The sequence below is a fragment of the Penicillium chermesinum genome (assembly GCF_028974085.1).
Source record: "Penicillium chermesinum strain IBT 19713 chromosome Unknown utg000006l:1.0-2335141.0:1.0-2336784.0, whole genome shotgun sequence".
In the NCBI taxonomy this organism is placed as follows: Eukaryota; Fungi; Ascomycota; class Eurotiomycetes; order Eurotiales; family Aspergillaceae; genus Penicillium; species Penicillium chermesinum.
This window is the reverse complement of record NW_026695316.1, coordinates 1,913,771-1,932,075: the sequence shown is the minus strand read 5'-3', so window position 1 is coordinate 1,932,075 and position 18,305 is coordinate 1,913,771. Positions and strand designations below refer to the sequence as shown.

Here is an 18,305-nt window from a genome sequence, read left to right as displayed (position 1 = left end):
CTGGGTTGAAAATACGCAAAATAAGCCTGGCCGATAAATAAGGTTCGGTACATCATTGATCGACTGCATATGGAGCTATTTATTTGGATATTCGCAGAGAAAGTATGAAGAGCCAGCAGATTGGCTTCAACTATGCGTATACTGGGGGATAGTTATATGGAACTAGAGCTTGAAATAAGCGCAATAATGATCCATAGTAGGAGTAGCTTCGCTCACAATGCGCTCACATGCAATTCTGTCGCCACATCTGTTCACCACAACATCCTGAGCCTAGTTGTCGAGGGGTTGAAGGCGATGCTCGAGTCAACTCCAGTCTTCTTTTTTTCGGAAATCGAAACTCACCTATACAATAGTTGATCCATCCGAACTAGATTGGAATTGGTACGGTAGATATTGACATCTATAATCCAGATTGAAGCTTTGTGCGTGCCGCGTAATTCTTGTTTATTTCGCCGTCGGGGTAAGCCCCAGCAGCATTGGATATATGAAGGGGGTATAGCAGATGGTCTAGCCACAGAAAGATAAGAGAGAAAGGGAGAAACGAGGAATTATGACCGCATAGTCATACCTCACCAGACAATAAAAGTTAACGAAGGTATGAGAAATCGTATGTATCAGAAAAAAAGAGGGAGAAGAGAAGAGAAAGACAGTAGACGGAAGGCTAATATGGTAAAAGTGAAAGGACAACAAGAAACGAAGTGAGAACCGGGAAGAGTGCAAAATGGTTAAAAAGTAGAAATGATAGTAAAAGTGCGAGACCAGCTCTATGGCACTTCTTTGTCGCCTCGCTTCAGGCCGTCGGGCACGCTAAAAGCGAAAGCGTCCTGAACCCAAGGAATGGCAGCGATCTCATCAAGGGACTTGCGCTTGGTGTTGCGTTTGAGAAGTCCCTCGACACATTCACGAGCTCCTTCGAGATCGCGTCCCTTTTCGGGATCCCATTCCTCGTCAGCATCGGCGTAACGGTACCAACTCCACTCGCAGCGAGCAATTCGGTGTGGCGTCCGAGCTCTGAGCTTGGCGGGATCTCCACGGGTGCCCGGAAGAACATCGAAAGGCAGGCGGTTCTCCATGATGGCATAAAGAAGGACTCCAAGGGCCCAAGCATCGGTGGAGCGACCGTCATACGGTTGGCCCATTAAAATTTCTGGGGCTGCGTAGTCCTCACTACCGCAACGCGTGTGCAAGAGGGGGCTCTCAGGGGGCTCTGGAATACGTCGCGATAATCCCAGGTCACTCAGAGTGACGACCGCCCGGTCATGCGTACGCCAGTCCATCACATCCTCCATGGCATGGATCGGCATAGTCAGGAGAACATCTGTTGATGAATTAGACAAGAGGCTCACGTAATTGGAACAGAGTAAATACTCACTCTCAAGTTTGATGTCACGGTGAACAATATAATTAGCATGAAGGTAACGAACGGCGCTAACCAATTCCGCAAATATACGGCGAATCAAACTGGGAGACATGGACCGGGCTCCGGACGTCGCGAACTCGAAGAGATCGCCTCCGGGGCAATAATCCAGAACTAGAAGCGCACGCTTTTCATCACTGCCGAAGGCCTTGAGTTGAACAAGCGAGGGGTGATTGACGGTTTTCAAGATATCAACCTCGCGCTTGAGGGAGACCTCGAGTCGCTCTTGGTCTGCACCTCCCGCAGGCCCGTGCTCAATGATCTTGACCGCCACCAGCTTCTGAGTCATGACAGATGATGCAACGTCCATCGTGCCATCGTTAGGAGGCGATAGAGGGGTGGGGTCGACAATCTGTTCAACTCTCGCGGCGAGGCAGACCTGACTGAACGTACCCTGTCCTAGGACACGCAGTTTGCGATATAGTCGGCTTTGCTGGGTTCGAACAGACCGAACAGCGTAGATCTCATCCGACGCTGAGAGGGGCACTCGATGTTTAAGGATGCCCTCTGAATCACTGTCGCCACAGCCACTGCCACTGCTGCGGGGCGGGCTGGGAGGCCGTACGGTGGACAAAGCGATACCCCGATGGACAGCCAAGTATTGTTCGCGGTGTAGGCCTGATGACTTCGAGTCCGTGCTGGACGATGGGGCGATGTTGGGACCGTTGCCAGAGACGGCTATAGGGCGAGGCATAGACATGCGCCCCGGCGGGGCGTAGTCGCTCAGACTCCGATTGCGGGCATGCTTGCTCGAGGTCTCATGATGGATACGAGGCTGGTTTGGTGGGTCTTCTGTCGGATCGTTCAGTCCAGTATAGGTTTTGCCTCGCGGACGAAATGCGGGAGGCCCCAGCAATTGAGTAGAGTCACTCAGCCGTAAACTTGACCCGCTGCGGGACGCTATCGAGGAAGTACGAGACAGAGAAGGAAAATCGCCCCGCCGCCAAGGTTGCGCACCACCGATCGGCGATGGCAACGGCGTGATGTCACCCATGGCGTTCAGTTGAGGAGAGGAAATGAATGGCGAACCCGGTGACAAAGAGCCAGCGCTAGAGGCAGCTGGGGCAATCAAGGCGCGAAGACTTGGGGTGCGCCGTGGGTAACTGCCGGAGGACACACTGAGGGAAAGTAGAGGATCGGAATCACGATTCGAGCTAGATGGGCGATTACTGGCGAAATCAGTACGAATCTGGAGGGCGGGCAATGGCGATACAGGTCTCAATACGGGCAGCGCAGCATCTACTCGATCGTCGGATTCGCGGATCACTTCGCTCTGTTGATTATCGGGGTTGAGTTCGCCATCCTGCAACTTCAGAGCAAGGCCAGACCGTTCGGTCGGCCCGGATTCGGAGGGGAGCATCGAGGAAGTCGCAACCGGAGAGAGAACGAGGGGAGTCGCCGCAAAGATAAGGTGCGCGGTGTCTCAGCCTCCAATCCCAAATGAGCCTTAGCGTACCAGGCCCGGCCAATAGTTTTACGTCTTCCTACCTCGAGGGCAGGGACGGGTAATAAGCAGACAGATCCCTAGAGGTTCGAAGAGAAAGGAAAGGAACTAAAAAAAAAAAACCGAGATTTAGATGACGCTGTCGATCACGAGAAAATTCGGGGGCCAAGTCAGCTGACGACGAACGCACCCCGCATCCGGAAGAGGACGACTTCTTGTTGTTTATTTGGAAACTCCTGTTGATAAAAACAGACGAGCACTTCTCCAGGATGAACAGCGCATGGACTACTTATGTTGGGGATTTTCCAGAGCCAATAATTCACCTAATCGCCGTCACGTCGGATATAGTCCTCTTAAAGTTTTCAGAGCCCAAACGCTTTAGCTCTCAACATAGCTTGGATGACGCGTCGTCATTATGGAAAGCGACAAAATAGAAGAAGAAAATTGAAGCGATTATAATTTGCTCAAAAATAGGAAGGCGACCAGCCACAGCAACACGTTTCCTAGGCGCCTGGCTGCCTAAAGAGGCAAATTCGAAGGAGCATCTTCTGCACGATGTTGCGCAAACAAGGAAAAGGAAACGAGGTTTAGTTTGAGTGGTGGAGAAAGGCGGTTCCACACGTCCATGCAGGGGGCCGGCCGCCCCATACGCCACCATTGTTTTGCCTCTGCGGCAATTCCAACTACGAATTGAAATTTCTAGGCAGCAGAAGGCAATGTTTACAGCTTGGAGTACACAAGCTTTCGGTAAGGATCCGGCAGCCTCGGAATGAATCTCTACGCATCCTGATCTTGGCATCGGGTAGCTGCAGCCTGATATCGATCCATAGATGGACTCCACATGGTCAGATTGAACTTCTGGTCAATCGGGATTTGCTATACGAATCACAGGGTCTAAGAAGGTTTCAAGCTCAGTCTTAGTCGTATTGAGACCTTTGTCTTGTGAAATTGGCCTGTCTTGAAGTTCGATTCGCAGAGGGAGTAGGCTCATTCAAGGGCATCGCAGGGATAAGAATTTTAGCAGTTTTGGCCTAGATGGTTCCAAGCATTCATTCGTGTTCCCATTGATGATTTTCATTTTCATTGGACGAGAAAAGCTAATTAAACCATGCGAACAAGGCTACTATACTAGTGGCTTTGTGTCGCCGGCATATCTCCGAACTAACACATCGTATACCTCGGATGCGGCCGGACGGTTAGCCACTTTCAGACAAACAGAATGAACAATTCGAGAAGTCCCACATATGTAACCAGGAAATTTTTTCCAAAGTTCGAACACGATTACCAGGGTCAATAAGGCGTCCAGTCATGCCCCGATGAAGTCCCTCCCACTTCAGCGATGTCTTGACCCTTGAATGGAATCCCTTTTGCATTCAATTCATCGCGGCTACGCCAGCAAGGATCGTCCACCAGCACCCTCCTAGGAACTCTTCATCAACCAGGAAACTTCAGAACCTGGAAGCCGCCTACCATTGAGATGAGTTTTAACCATGCCGTGACGCATGAGACGGAGGTGCCAGCCTGAACCACTTTGTCGATCAGCGCTGTACTTCGAAAAAGGCTTAACACACCAACGCAGAGTGCTTGCTGGCTTTATTTAACCATTAAATCTTCTAGAGCTCATCTCATTGATTTTGCCTAGCACCATTCTGGTGCCATTATGGGCTAGAAAAAGAAGCTGTCGCAAATCTGATGCCCTGTGCGGCGCCGGCAATTAGGCCAAGGTTCTCAATTATCCCAGCTTCCACTGTCTTACTCGGCCGAGAATGGATGCCATTTCAGGAGGAATTAGACTGTGAGTACGATGATATTCGGTCTGCTATGCCTTAATACGAACATTGGCATTGATCATGGTCTTCAAGTCAGAAACGCTGTTCCCGCCCTGTACTCGAAGGTTGAGAGGAGTCAGGTAGGAGTATTGAGGTGCCAAGCGGCCGTCGACGATGAGAATCTCAACACCGATGCGAAATGTCAGGTGAATGGATATCGCAGAGAAGTGCTCGGTGTGGGAGGCGACTTATCCGCTGCCTTGCATATATGTTCTTGTTGCTCAACCCGTATCTGTCTCTCGCTTCCGAGCGCCGAAATGATAGATATTAACGACATGGCCATCCAGTGGTCACGACATCGTGCAAGGGACTTCGTCACTTGAGCTATCTGCTCTAGTACAGGCTCAGTTTCTTTGAAGACCGTGTATGGTCATACTCCGAAGGTATTCTGTGTTGGATGCGATAATAGTAGTAACCTCATTTGTACCTATCAAGGTTGTTACCGATTAGACAGATTACCAGCCCGAGATGGCAATCTTCGATCTGTAGGCCTCAGGGAACCGGAATTCTTCATCCGCAATCCGTGTGTGACATGCTCAGAAGACTGAGAAACCTGACATGTGATGTTTATGGCCGTTTGGTTGTACAAATCAATTTGTTTTCCGACCGCATCTCCCACTGTCCCAAGCGCGAGCTGCACGTCCTAGGCCAACTTCGGATGAAGATCCACGACGCTTTAGGAACCAAATAACGAGCCTAGTCGGCCAATCCTATGTTCTTTGTGGAAGTACCTTCGGAGCTTTAGGGAGGCTATATTAGGAGAGTGGATTGAAATTTTAAGTAAACTATTACTAGGACTCACTTTTAACGACCTGCACCTTTTGCCGTCGATTTGCCTGATTTGAATGATCTGCTCTTGGCAGGAAAATGCCTAAAGGGTTTGATGGGATCCTTTTGCTGAAGACGAGGAGAAATTTAGACTTCGAACACTGAATCTATTGGCTTTGGAGGTAGCCATGTCTGTTACCCTAAAGATCTACTACGGTATTTCTACTTGATTGAAGTTTATGTTTCTAGTTTTAAAAGCACTTGTGAGGAGCCGTGCCATTGCTTTCCGAATTTAAAGACACAGAGATTTCGGGTCAAGCCCCTGACGAAGCTGCCGTGAACCTAAGCTGTCGAAGTTTAACATAGCCCTGCGGCTTCGTCGATAAGCTTATCATCGCAGAACGGATCGAATCTGGAACAACAACCCCTCAGTTTGAGATCAATCCAGTTGGTGAGCCTGTTAAAGTGAAAATATCCCTGGCACATTGCTATTCCTCTCCGCTCCAATAAGCATCTGCATGTGCGGTGCAGCATTGGTCGTTGATGAGGCCTATTGAATAGTGGACGTAAGGCCATTCCATGGGAGCACCAGCTCCCTCGAGGAAGATCGTACGTTTAAAATTATCATTGTGGTTCAAAAGCAGCATGTCTGCCGCTTAGAAGCACATTCCAATGACGGATCAGCTCATATTATGACCGTGGCAAGGCTAGATGAGCCATCAATGGAGAGGGTAGATCATGACAAGGTTGGAGCTGGGGTCAAAGAACCTTCTTCGACCTTGAACTGGTGCTGTACAGCTTTTGGCAGAGTCGATTCACGCATATCCCTGGCCGCTTTGTAGGCCCCCCTTGGTAAAGGTTATACTGAGATCCTGCGTCGGTTTTTTGGGGGGTTTAAAGCGGAGACTGCATGACAGGCCATCGCTGCTCCGCACTATTACCATCGTATTTATCCGACTTAGCCAAGAACGCTATAATAGTAGCCGAAATGTGACAGGATAAGTGTGGGGCACAAGACCATAAATGAAGACCTTCTGTTCCGGTCCCCGGCCCCTCAAACAATTGACTGCGCGAGTCCAGCATGTCCAGCAGCCAGTGAAGATCTTAATGCGAGATTTGGGGCAATTCCTGGAAATACCTTATCTGGTATTCCCATGGATTGTTCAAGGTATTGATATTGGGGCATAAACGCCGGTGGCCAGACACGTTTAATTCGATGTCCCCACATGGGAAAACATCCTATAAAGGCTTGCCAGTGGCGCTTCGCAATGCAGAAAGGGGGGGAACTGTGCATCATATTTGCTAATTTAGATGAAGAACTTCCTCAGTGTTGTTTTGAGTTAGGCGCAACTAGCATGGCGACGTCTAGAGGTTGCAATTAGAATCAGCCGCCTCACACAAGATCTATGTATCTTGACAACCTAGAAGGGGTGCCTAAAGTGGAGCCCAACAACCTTTGTGCACTTCAAGAAACCAGACAAGCCAAATGAAACAAATATTGAATTCTGGCCACACCGTCCCAGCATAAGCAGATGGTCTGGGAAAGAGCACAAGCCCGAAACAGATCAGAATGCAGGATAGTCTCTATTGGGTGTCTCTTGCAATATTTAAACGGGACGTTTGACAAAGACATGGAATTCATGCGTGGCCACCGATCCCATGGTATGCAGAGGCATTTCTATGTACAAGTACAGAAACAAGAAAAAGTACAAATCCATTTGCACACCCCGTCCTAACCCACGCAGAAATGCGAAAAATGGATGCTTCAAGCGCCGGAGTGAAGAGAGTTCCGCAGTGGAAAGATATAAGAGCCGTTGTAATACATCGTAGGTGAAAAAACAGAGTGTAACAGGCGTATAACCTGTCGGTTTCGTTGGAGGTCGAAGGGGGTATTGAAATCGCTGTCCCTTAAGGGAGGAAGGTGGATAAATTGGCTATGCCAGCACTTTTTAGAATAAGGCCTTTCTCGTCACCTAAAGAAGTACAGGGTTAATACGGTTGACTTGGCCAGATAAGAGGATATGACGACTTACGGCCCAAGCACCCGCGACGGAAGCCACAATACCACCGGAGATCATCATTGGCTTGATTCCACGTGTACTCTTGAAAATCATTCCGCTAAGCGCACCGGCAACAATGCTATTTGTCGCATCGTGCTTGCCGCGTGCGTATCCAATAGCTGAGTTAAATCCGTTGTAAACCATAGCGATGACACCAGCGGAGTTACCAAGGAAAGGACCGCGACGAGTAATGGAATTAAGAACTCCGTTTAATCGGATCTTCGGCGGTGCGGTCACTGGTGTTTTGTTCAATCCTTCGGCGAGACCCCAGGCGCCTCCGATTGTCAGACCAGCGAGGTAGGTGGTACCGGCACCGTAACAAAGATCATCGGACCAGCCGCGCGAGGGAAGAACAGACCGGGACCCAGGGAGTTCATCGAGGGCAGTGTCCTCGAGCGACAGATAGTCGAGGGTATCTTGGTTGAGACCAGCTAGGGGGATGCAGCTGAGAGGGATCGGGAATGGCGACTTCGGAGAGGAAGGAACTGGCGTCCTGGGGAGCGGTCTCGTAAGGAGATGGTTGCTCCTGCTTACGGCCGCCGAGGGAATCCCAGATAGCCATTGTGATGGGCGAGGGGGGAGGGTGAGCCGGGGGATAAGATTAGGATTAAAATACACCGAAAGAAAGAGAAGGTGATGGCCCTTGATCGCGCAGCTCCACCAACTGACCATGGCAAAAACTTCGATCCCGTGACTTTGGCTCCGGGGGCTACCGGCGGCGAGTTTATCCGACGCTAGGCCCCGAATGGAATTTCGCAGGAAAAATTTATAACGGCCTCAGGCATCCACTTATTCGCGGGGAGTCGAATTTCTATTGTGCATTCCGTTTTATACTGTCGCAAACGCTTGCAGTACAAAAGTCCGCTCGAAAGATGCTTAGTTGAGATTTCTGTAATTTCAGATTGGCAACTTCTCGTGCAACGGGACCCGCCCCTTTGTCGCCCAGTATGGAGTCCTTAGTACTCAATACGCAAGTCGTCTCCGAAAAGACATTGAAAGAGATCGTCAAAGGCCCGCTGGCGCATTTTACTCTGAATTGCGACGATAGCGAGTGAGAATATACTTTTGTCTTCACTTAAATGCTTGCCTGGCTAATTATTTCAAATAGAAAGGTGCATCGGCTATGGCAATCACTGAAGATCACATTGTCTGCCCCATCACTTTCCAATGAGCACATCGGCGAGGCTTGCAATGCAGCTTCGGCTTTTCTTGAAGCCGCAGCCAAATCCTCTACGGAAAGTACTAAGCAGCTTGCACTGTCGACCGGTACATGGCTGTCTACCTTTGAAGTGTTCCTTGCCCGCTATGAGGACTTTAGTCCGAAGCCATTGAAGCAGCTCGTGGGCTCTTTGGTGACAATTCTGGCAAAGAACTTCCCGGCCGATAAAAAAGCGCAGATTGAGGAAGCTATTATGCAAGCAACGCTCCCAAGTATCCTTCTTGGTGAACCAAGAGCTCACCTGAAAGGATCAGTGGTTGCTCTAGAGATGCTGATCCGCAAGGGCGCGATATCTCCGACGAGGCTAATTTCTCTGCTTCAGAATTGGCTGACGAATAACTGGTCTAAATGGTCTCCGACTTTCGAGAAAGAGCATGAGGCTCTTCTGCTGGATAAGTCAAGTACCCAAGCCGCGTTGACTAATTTGACTGGCGAGTTAGCAGCCAGGGTCTTTGTCCTTGGTCTTATTACTCATGGAAGCACTCGTTCATTAGCTGGTCCCTGTAGTGGGATTCTTGAAAATTTCCTCCAGAAATTTAGGAAGCAATCCCCGAATGAAAAAGCCTCGAAGTTCTGGGTTGCCCCGGTCCGTCATGTGGCTTTACACGATCTGCAGGATTTCGAAGTCCTTTCAACCCAGGTATTACCACCAATATTTACGGGGGACCCAGAGGGGTTTGTTCAATTCGTCAAGACCCTCCCATTGGAATCGGCTTTGACGGGTGACATGGCTGCAAGCAACGAACCCGAGATTATACTCCTTTTCGTGGCCCTCCAGATAGGAAAGAAGATCAACCTAGTTCACGAAGACTGTAAGGCTTCCATGTTGATTTCTTGAAGTCTTAACTGATTATTGTCACAGACGATCCATCACTCACAAACAAATCCAAAAAGCCAAACCCCTGGAATATTGTTCTGAAAAGTGAGGTTATTGGCAAATTCTTACTACACCGCGAGCCCAATATCCGTGTAGCTGCTTTGTCTCTCCTGATTACTGCGTTTTCGACGACCAAGCCGATGACAAGCATGGCAACAAATGCGATTCTGCGCGGATTGCCGTCAATTCATGCCGATTCTGATTCTCACAGTAGATCAGAGATTATGGGTATCACACGAAAATTCATTGTTCGGTTGAAAAGTGGGATCAAAGATATTGATTGCCTTGAATCAACCGCCTCGGCGCAGAAAGATAGTGCTTCGGAGCAGCTGAAGAGTAATGAAATGACTTTGGCTTTCTTAGGAGAGTATGTCAACTTTCTCCAAGATGACCTTTGTGTGACTGCATCATATCCTCGTCATATCAGCTCCTTAAAGGCACTCAAGCTCCTGCTGGAATCTGGTCTCGACTCATTGACCGACCCTTCACTTGCGAAAGGAGATGGCCAAGGAAACTGGAAGGTTAATATGGAGATTTACGGCTCCTGTCTTTTACGGCTCCTACTTGACCTTCTTCTTGATCCGTTTGAAGAAGTTCGTCAAACATCTCTCGCCATTATAAACCTCTTTCCTTCTCAAATATTACTCAGCGGGGGCCTCCGGAGCGCGGGTCAGAAACCGGATGTTGTGATGTTACTCCCAGAAGCGTTATGCCGAGCTGAGAATATTGCAAGCAACACCAGTCGAGCAGACCATGCTGATACAGTTGCTCGTTTGTACCACGTTTTGTTCTCTGCCGCCCAGTCTACAGACTTCATTGGAGATGGGCAGCCTTGGTGGGCTACGAAGTTCTCCGTGGTCAATTCCTTGCTGCTTAAGTTGGAGGGACGGCTGGGTGCCTCCAATGGGCTATTCAATAGCGCCATGCGCGAGGCATCTCTCCACGGATATATGTCTGGTCTTCGGTCAGTAGACGGGTTGAAAGCATAGTAGTGGTACTAGTATAACCGATTGCTAACACTTCTGTCAGGTACATCATTCTCACCCCTAATTTCTACTCCCAGATTTCCTCATCTGGCAATATAGCCATATGGCGTGAGACCCACGAACGAATTGTTTCAATTTGTGAGCGTATCTGGGAAGAAGTTAGATCTGTCTTGTGTGTCGATTCTCCCCGAAGGTCATACAGATGAACCCCTTGAGGACATATCTGTTGGACCGAAAGATATCCTTCTCCTATTCGTGGAGGGCTCTAAGGGAATCCAGGTACGTCAAACGATGATCTTCTCTCTCTCTTTTATTGTCTTTCTTTCTTTTGATGAGGAAATACTGATGGACGCAGTCTTTTGCTACATGCCACAATCTTCAACAGGACGTATGGTCCGTCTAGTGACCAGGGGCTAAAGCGTGCTGACTTCGAAAAGCTGGGTACCTCAAGCTTCACCCAACTCGCGGAACTCCGTCATAGAGGTGCATTCTCTACTGTATCACAAACCTTCGCAACGTGCTGTCAGAGATGCAGTGCCTCGAAGGATCCTTCTATCCAAGAACTTCCTCATTTGTGGTATCAAGATGCGAAGTCGCTCATCTTTGAGTCCGCCGGAAAGCTCACACGAAGATCTGCTGGTTTGCCAGCTCTGGTTACTGGAATATTAGCGTCGAGTCCTAACAGTCCTTTCTTTAAATTAGCCATGGAGGGACTTTTCGAGATCTCACGTCTCTCTGTTGACTATGATAAGGAGGAACAATATCTCGAACTTCCACAGGTCCATGCTATCAACTGTTTGAAGGATGTTTTCACAAACACCAAGATCGGCCCTTTCACCGAGCCATTCATTATGTCTGCGCTCACTCTTTCAGCAGAACGATTGGGCTCTCCAATGTGAGTTCTCGTAACTGTGCAATCCTTGGATGAGCATTAGATATGCTAACACCGCATAGCTGGGCACTTCGCAACTCGGGTCTTATGCTTTTCCGGGCTCTTTTGACCCGTATCTGTCGTTTGACCGTGGGCACTAAAGCCGGGTTCGGTGGCCCTTCTGGATCTGAGCCCGGTGCTAAGATCTCGTTTCTCAAATACCCCGGTCTCATCGAGCTGCTTTCTAGTCTTCTTGCGCCTAGCGTAGGGAATACTGTGTATGAAGGTTCAGATATCGTGACAGAGCGAATCTTTCCCGCTCTGGAACTCATTGGAGAGAAAATCCCAACCCCTGATGATAACAGTGACAAAGTATTGCGCGGCCTAGTCGTGGAACACTTCAGTAGTCCCGTTTGGGGAATTCGAGAACATGCTGCCCGGGTCTATGCGTCTCTCATGGCTCGTCAAGATATTTTGCAGGATATTCGCAGACTTCTCGGCCTCCTTGGGACAGGAAGTTCAGAGAACCTGATTCACGGAGTTTCGCTCTGTTTCCGGTATTCTCTGCGTCGCTTCGCAGCCACTGGCGATGCATTTTGGATTTGTGAGTGTCTAATTGTCCCTTATGGTTCCGTCAACTAATAAAAAAAGCACAACTCGATGGGATATTGGAAACCATCCGCCTGGCGTTCGATACGGTGTTTGCCTTCGCCAAATCTCCTTTCGTTGTGACTATACTCATTGAGGTTTTGAATGACACCATCGACCGCAGCATTAAGGCAGCAGCTGAAAGACAGGTTATCAAACCTATAAATGATATTTTCGACGAACACGAACTTCATGCCGCTTTGTCTTACGTTTTCAACTCTTCTGAACAAGGATGGAATTTGACACCTGTCGCACGATCGTCCTCACTTTTGCGAAGAGCTTTTGCTTGGTTCTTGGCCCTCAAGAAGGTCATTTTGCAAGAGAATGACCTGCACGATACCTTTCTTGGAGTCTCGCAACATGATCCGGATGCAGCAGGTTGGGTTTGTGAACAACTCCGTGAGACACTAGGGGAGAAAGAGCGATTTCATAAGCAACTGGCTCAGCTTTACACTTCAATAATTCTGGGTAATCACCCGGCAGATGTGAAGACCACCGCTGTTGCCAGTCTGGCATCCCTTCTCGAAGCCCTTCTTGCAGCCCAAGTTAGCTTGATCAAAGAGCTTGACTTGCCATTTGAGTCCCTACTGCAAAATTTCCAACCTGAGAAAGATATCGAAACATGGAATCGCCATACCACCGACGGGGAGCTTCGACTGCGAGGTTCTCTCCTGGCCATCGCTGCAGCTTCGAATGGTGCTAGTATTCTTCACCCTGACTTCAAGGCGAATATTATGGGCTGGGTTATTAAGCTCCGCTCGGCTCTTAGCGAAGAGACAGTAAGTATACATGGAAAATCGTTTCACGATGGTGACTGACATCGCACAGGAATTCACTACGCGCTACGCGGCAGTAGCCTCTGTTGGTAGCTTTATCTACGTCCTTCGCCCTGAAGGTACCTCAGCCCGAGCTGATCCTCTATTCCTGGAGCTATATTTGATACTATACGACATGCTTAACGATGACGACGAGGAACTGCGCGATTTAGCTGCATCATCTGCATCGTACGTCCTGTCATATTCAACTGTATCTCCTGGTGCCGCGGTTGCTCTAGGGCCCTTGAATGCCAGCGCCCTCCTCGCTAGATTTATCATGACTCAGTACTCTGATTCCATGCATTTTGCCCGCCGACTTATCCGCTATCTGACTGGGCAAGAGCCAAGAATTAGCGGATCCGATAGGCAAAGCCAGCTAACTCCGGTGTCTGAATTGATTGCAGAGTATCGTCAAGAGAGCACTGTCCTCTTCGTGGAAGAGAAGCAGAACTTATTCATAGACGAGGTCAGAGAAGTTGATGTTTGGTCTCAGGCTCTTTTGCAGCTTCAGAGGGTGGCGTTTCCCGAAACGCTCGTTCGGCAGATATCAGGCTGGGTGTCCGAAGGTTTGGAATATCTATTCAGCCTGTTTTCGAGAGACTCCGGTAAAGATGGCCTTTTGGGCTGGGTTTCGAAACCTGAAGCATTTACCCTTGGCATTCGCGTCATCACGATTTCTTCTGTGTTGGTCTCACCACAATTCTCCGGCTCGGATTTCATGGATATTGATCCTCATGTTTTGCGGGTTCAGCTTGAAAAAGTTGGCCGAATTGGGAGATCAGCTTCGGTGCATGACGCTTGGCTTGCAAGGATCAATTCATGCTTAGAAGAGACGAAATAGTCTACAGTCTTTAGAGCGATACCATACTTAACACACAAATCCAAAAGTCACCATCATTCTGCCTGTACTTACCATCCCAAGTTGTTTACATTACTCTGCTTCACTCGACTCTGCCAGCTCAAGACAACCCCAATCGTCAGTCTTCTGCGCTTATCTTTATCAAGTATCTAGTGTGCACTATCCCCTACATATCCTTTTTGCACTTCACAGTCCCGGAATCCCAGAACACACCCTCTGACAGCTTTCTTTCCACACTTTTCAATCTTCTATCACCCACATCACCCATCATGTATGGGAACATCGTGATCGGGATCTGTCTCAGCATCCTGATATGTGCCATCTTAGCTGCTTGCATCTTCTATTGCTGGCTTCGCCGCCGTGTCAACAGAGAAGTGGCAAAGAGCAACTTGAATCGACGAATGATGCGTGATCGACTCCAGCACGAAACTGACCCCCAAGATCTCGAACGCGCCTTAAACGAATTCAACCACCTCCACGACCTACCTCGCTATAGCCGACGAGGCTGGATACGTCCCAAGAGGGGCTATGGGAACAATAGCCATGCGCTTCCGCGACGAACCCCCGAACCCGTCCACCTTTCTGGGCTTCGAGGAGGAGGATTCCCAGATGTTCGCGGGGAGCACCTCTGGTCTCGAAATCAACCTCGACAATACTACCCTGGCAATCGAAACGGGCATAATGGCGAACAGGGGCGCAAGATGTCAAGGAAAGAACGGAAGCAGCAACGGCGTAAATGGAAGCAGGAAGAGGAGAGGCTGAGAAAATCGAACGAACCTCGTGAGTGAAAGATGCACGATCAAGATAATGGTGGAATGTGCAATTCATGGATGACAATGAAAAAGAAGGCAATGATGGCTGCAAGCAGAGTGATAAGGATAATGACACTGGCTATAAACACCAGAGCCCTAGCAGCCAAAAGAATGGCAGCGGATCAACAAAAGGAAATGCTGGCTGGGGCGGCTCGAACAATAACAGCAAAGCGAACGCTGGCTGGGGCGGCTCGAACAATAACAGCAAAGCGAACGCTGGCTGGGGCGGCTCGAACAATAATAGCAAAGGGAAAGCTGGCTGGGGCGGCTTTACCAAGAACAGTAGTGCTGGCTGGGGAGGCTCGAATAAGAATCACGACGGCAACGCAGCCAATCGCTCGCCAGAGAGACGAAGCGAGCGTGGAGGCCATCAGCGAGGCTCCCTACCTGGCAGGGGCGAATGCACAAAGCCGCAGCATGCCCATACCCGTCGAGGCTCATTTGCTCAACTGAGTGAGAACGGTGCCCAGAATTTTGGGGGGATTTTGCCAGGATGGATCGCCAGTTCCGTTCAGAACCCAGTATCTCCTCCACCTGCACCATCTCTGGGATTTGGCTTCAAGGGAAACTCGAAGAGGCACGCTAGAGCTAGCGTTAATAGCTGGGTTGGACCTGGTGATGACAAGGCCGCATGGTAGTGGGTTCAGGTGATTGAGAAGCCATCCAGGTTTTCAAGATATCTTATTTCTATTTGTTTCTCTTTTTACCTGGCGAAGGTTTTGAGATCAATCGTCATATGTTCAAAAGCCGCAGTCTTATGACATGATTTCAATAACATCAACAATTTCCTGTGAAGCCCCAACACTAGTAGCAGTCATATTTCAAGTATGGGGGAAGTATATGCCGCGTGCTCACAGGCACTGTAAGACCGAACTTGAAGCTGAACACTGTCAGAGTCACGGTAGATCACAGTACTGTCTAGATACTAGTATTGTGAATCGGCCGAATGAAGTCAGAAGGTAAACATATGAAGATTTACTTGGTATGACTGAACAGGACCGTATAGGGATACAGCCATGTATCGTCTAGAATACTACCATCAGTAATAAACTAAACTACACACAGGGAAGGGAAGAGAATAAGAGAAGTATACCTTTGCTGTCATCCTCAATTGTAAGAGGAGTAACAGAGGACCCCCGAAGTCAGGATTTATTGCTCTCGCAATACTTATGTAGTTCTATATGCAGATTTTTCTAATCAGACCTATAGACATTGAGGCCCTTGAAGGGCGAAACGAGTTAGTTATACATGCAACACTCGTAATTCAACGACACAACGCTGACACTAGTACCAGCGAGCTTCTTTGCAAAAGGGCTCTCAACCCAATCAGTTAAGTAGTCCCTCGAGGGGGCGAAAACGGAAATCCGATAAAGGCAGATAAGCCAAGAAGGGCGCATTCCAGATTAAGATTATGGAAAAATCTTTTGGGCAGGCAAATATGTCGAGAGCTGTGCAAGGATTCGAAGTGGCGAGGACGGTGATCTTAGTCGATCATGGCTGTGCGACAGGCCATCCGTTGACGTAAGTCAAAGGGTTGAAGCCAAGCAAAGCATCCTAAGAAAACGAAACGTTAGATGATATTTTCAATTCATGATTTAGTCGAGGGACTGAATGCAGGAGGAAGATCGGCGGTGGCAACGGATATCCAATTGAGATCCACCAGATCCACCAGATCCACAAGCCTGCCAGCTGAGCGGACTTACCGAGAATGCCACACCAACTGTCTTGTTTTCTGTGTTGGCCGTCAGCACGTGCTATGTGGCAGGGTGCGTGCGCTTAAGAGCACTGGTCGAGAACTCACGATAATGATAATAGAGGATATCGGTATCTCCGTCGCGGAGGACGCCTTGGCCTCCAGGTGCATAGGTCTCGCCGTTGGAGCCGTAGATGATGGTTCCTCCACCGTTCACGAGATCTTGGCCCGATTTGTCAACGAATGGACCGCGAGGGCTTTGGGATCGTCCAACGCGGATACTGTATCTGATGCTTTGTTAGAATCTCAATTCGCGAATAGGGTCGAATTATTCATGGCTTACTCATTTCCAGCTGCCGGCAGCTTGCCCTTCTCCAGATTGCAACACAGGCCATGGCTAAACCAAAGATAGTACCATCCATTATTGTAAGAGATGAATGCTCCCTCCAGCGCATGTGGCCCACTTGGGTCACCACAGAGTGAGCTAGCGTACCGATTGGCGGGGCCAAGTGTGTTGGGTTCATAAGCCAGATGACGCGCATCAGGCTCGGTGGTGCTTTGCGGAGAGATCAAATCACTTCCAAGGGGCACTTGGTAGACACCGGTCCAGTAGCTGCCGAAGGTGAGGTATGCTTTTCCATCTGGTGTGATAAGAGCGCTGGGATCGATGGCATTGGACACGGTGTAGGGTTCAATATCGGAGCCATTGCCTGTGCCGGTCTGGATAACCGTGCCATGGTCATACCAGTGACCAGGACCTGGAGAGTTGGACGTTGCGACGCCGATAGCACTGTCTCGACAACCTGCCTTGCTCACACTATAGTAGCAATAGTATGTCCCATCGAATTCAATCACGGTTGGCGCCCAAGGTGCAGCACGATCACCCTTGGGAATAACACTGTTGCCATCTAATACATTTCCAATCCTTGTCCATGGGCCGGCCATGCTGGGTGCTGTGTGAATGAAGATTCGCTGTCCAACATTGTAAAGATAGTATGTATCTCCCACACGAAGAATGGTCGGATCGTGGGTATGTTGGTTGGTTTGGCGAGGAGGAGGAAAGGCGGTAACATCGTCGTCCTGCAGCGAAGCAGTACCAAGATTCTGATCCTGATCCCGGACAAGATTGCTGTGCGGTGCCAGACTCAGACTGAGAGCGACACCAAAGAAGCATACTATACCTAGGATCGAGAGCATCTTAACCCAGCGTCGAGGAATTGAAAGATGCCAAAGGGACCGCAGAGACCACTCCTGTTGTGAATTGTCGACATCGTGGCCAAAAGGTGGCATGGCCGACCGTGATAAGTGGCCACTCCTGATGATCATCTTGCCAATAATGGATCCAGGCACTCATTGTTTTCAGGAGCGACGCACGGCGTGCCACCACAGGGTGGGTTTCCGTAGATTGCGGAGACAACCAGAGGGGTTGAGTCGTTAGGGATGCAACACCCACACGGCCTTGGTGAGGGCGGTTCCACCGGGGAGTATGTCTGCAAGGCACGGAATGTTCGAAGGATGCTCAAGCGAGCATCTGCAGATTGATGGCCGATTGGCGATATCAATTCACCGGACGCGGAAGGCTTCGGGTCATGTTTGAGAACACGCGGGGACGATGATATTCCACTCGGACTCGTACAGGCTTGCGACTACGGCAATTACAATGCTGTCAAGGCCGACGTAGATCACCACGCAGGGGACCAGAGCATATTCACAGACGGCCCGGAGGTTTTTGACATCAAGCAAGGGCCCAGGGGCCTCGGCGGGGATGTTGTCTGAGGCTGCCGATCGCTTGCAGTTCTGAGTGGGTTCCTGTCGATCTTTCCAACCTTGAAAGGCGCCACCACGAACCAACCAATTCTTCAAGGATCTCGATCTCCGTCAAGAATGTGCCCTTGTTCATTCCCGTACGTATCGCATACTCAGATACCATGAGGGGTCCATATACCCTGCCGGCCCCTGGCTCTCGATCGGGCGTTTCCAGCTGTCAGAAAGAAAAGGGCCCCAGGA

The 18,305-nt window shown here is 49.5% G+C and overlaps 7 protein-coding genes across 7 annotated transcripts; 3 read left to right on the top strand and 4 right to left on the bottom strand.

Annotated features, from left to right (window-relative positions):
• Nucleotides 1–764: 764 nt before the first annotated feature.
• On the bottom strand, nt 765–2,777 carry N7468_008543 (putative protein kinase; the record flags this gene model as incomplete). The annotated part of the gene is made up of 2 exons (XM_058477839.1): nt 765–1,318; nt 1,373–2,777. 2 exons carry the CDS (start codon nt 2,775–2,777, stop codon nt 765–767), a joined length of 1,959 nt encoding a protein of 652 aa, XP_058328184.1.
• Nucleotides 2,778–4,665: 1,888 nt separating this feature from the next.
• Nucleotides 4,666–5,013, top strand: N7468_008542 (uncharacterized protein; the record flags this gene model as incomplete). The annotated part of the gene is made up of 1 exon (XM_058477838.1): nt 4,666–5,013. The coding sequence occupies one exon, from the start codon at nt 4,666–4,668 to the stop codon at nt 5,011–5,013; it is 348 nt and encodes a 115-aa protein (XP_058328183.1).
• A 2,394-nt stretch (nt 5,014–7,407) lies between these two features.
• On the bottom strand, nt 7,408–8,080 carry N7468_008541 (protein transporter TIM23; the record flags this gene model as incomplete). Its single annotated transcript, XM_058477837.1, has 3 exons — nt 7,408–7,431; nt 7,492–8,003; nt 8,053–8,080. The coding sequence occupies 3 exons, from the start codon at nt 8,078–8,080 to the stop codon at nt 7,408–7,410; spliced, it is 564 nt and encodes a 187-aa protein (XP_058328182.1).
• Nucleotides 8,081–8,420: 340 nt separating this feature from the next.
• Nucleotides 8,421–13,775, top strand: N7468_008540 (uncharacterized protein; the record flags this gene model as incomplete). Its single annotated transcript, XM_058477836.1, has 8 exons — nt 8,421–8,569; nt 8,627–9,549; nt 9,600–10,578; nt 10,644–10,772; nt 10,956–11,495; nt 11,555–12,075; nt 12,123–12,898; nt 12,948–13,775. 8 exons carry the CDS (start codon nt 8,421–8,423, stop codon nt 13,773–13,775), a joined length of 4,845 nt encoding a protein of 1,614 aa, XP_058328181.1.
• Nucleotides 13,776–14,062: 287 nt separating this feature from the next.
• Nucleotides 14,063–15,243, top strand: N7468_008539 (uncharacterized protein; the record flags this gene model as incomplete). The annotated part of the gene is made up of 2 exons (XM_058477835.1): nt 14,063–14,573; nt 14,639–15,243. The coding sequence occupies 2 exons, from the start codon at nt 14,063–14,065 to the stop codon at nt 15,241–15,243; spliced, it is 1,116 nt and encodes a 371-aa protein (XP_058328180.1).
• Nucleotides 15,244–16,096: 853 nt separating this feature from the next.
• Nucleotides 16,097–17,624, bottom strand: N7468_008538 (putative endo-arabinanase; the record flags this gene model as incomplete). The annotated part of the gene is made up of 4 exons (XM_058477834.1): nt 16,097–16,159; nt 16,309–16,337; nt 16,407–16,585; nt 16,642–17,624. The coding sequence occupies 4 exons, from the start codon at nt 17,622–17,624 to the stop codon at nt 16,097–16,099; spliced, it is 1,254 nt and encodes a 417-aa protein (XP_058328179.1).
• Nucleotides 17,625–17,885: 261 nt separating this feature from the next.
• N7468_008537 (uncharacterized protein) lies at nt 17,886–18,198 on the bottom strand (the record flags this gene model as incomplete). The annotated part of the gene is made up of 2 exons (XM_058477833.1): nt 17,886–18,124; nt 18,147–18,198. The coding sequence occupies 2 exons, from the start codon at nt 18,196–18,198 to the stop codon at nt 17,886–17,888; spliced, it is 291 nt and encodes a 96-aa protein (XP_058328178.1).
• Nucleotides 18,199–18,305: the final 107 nt, after the last annotated feature.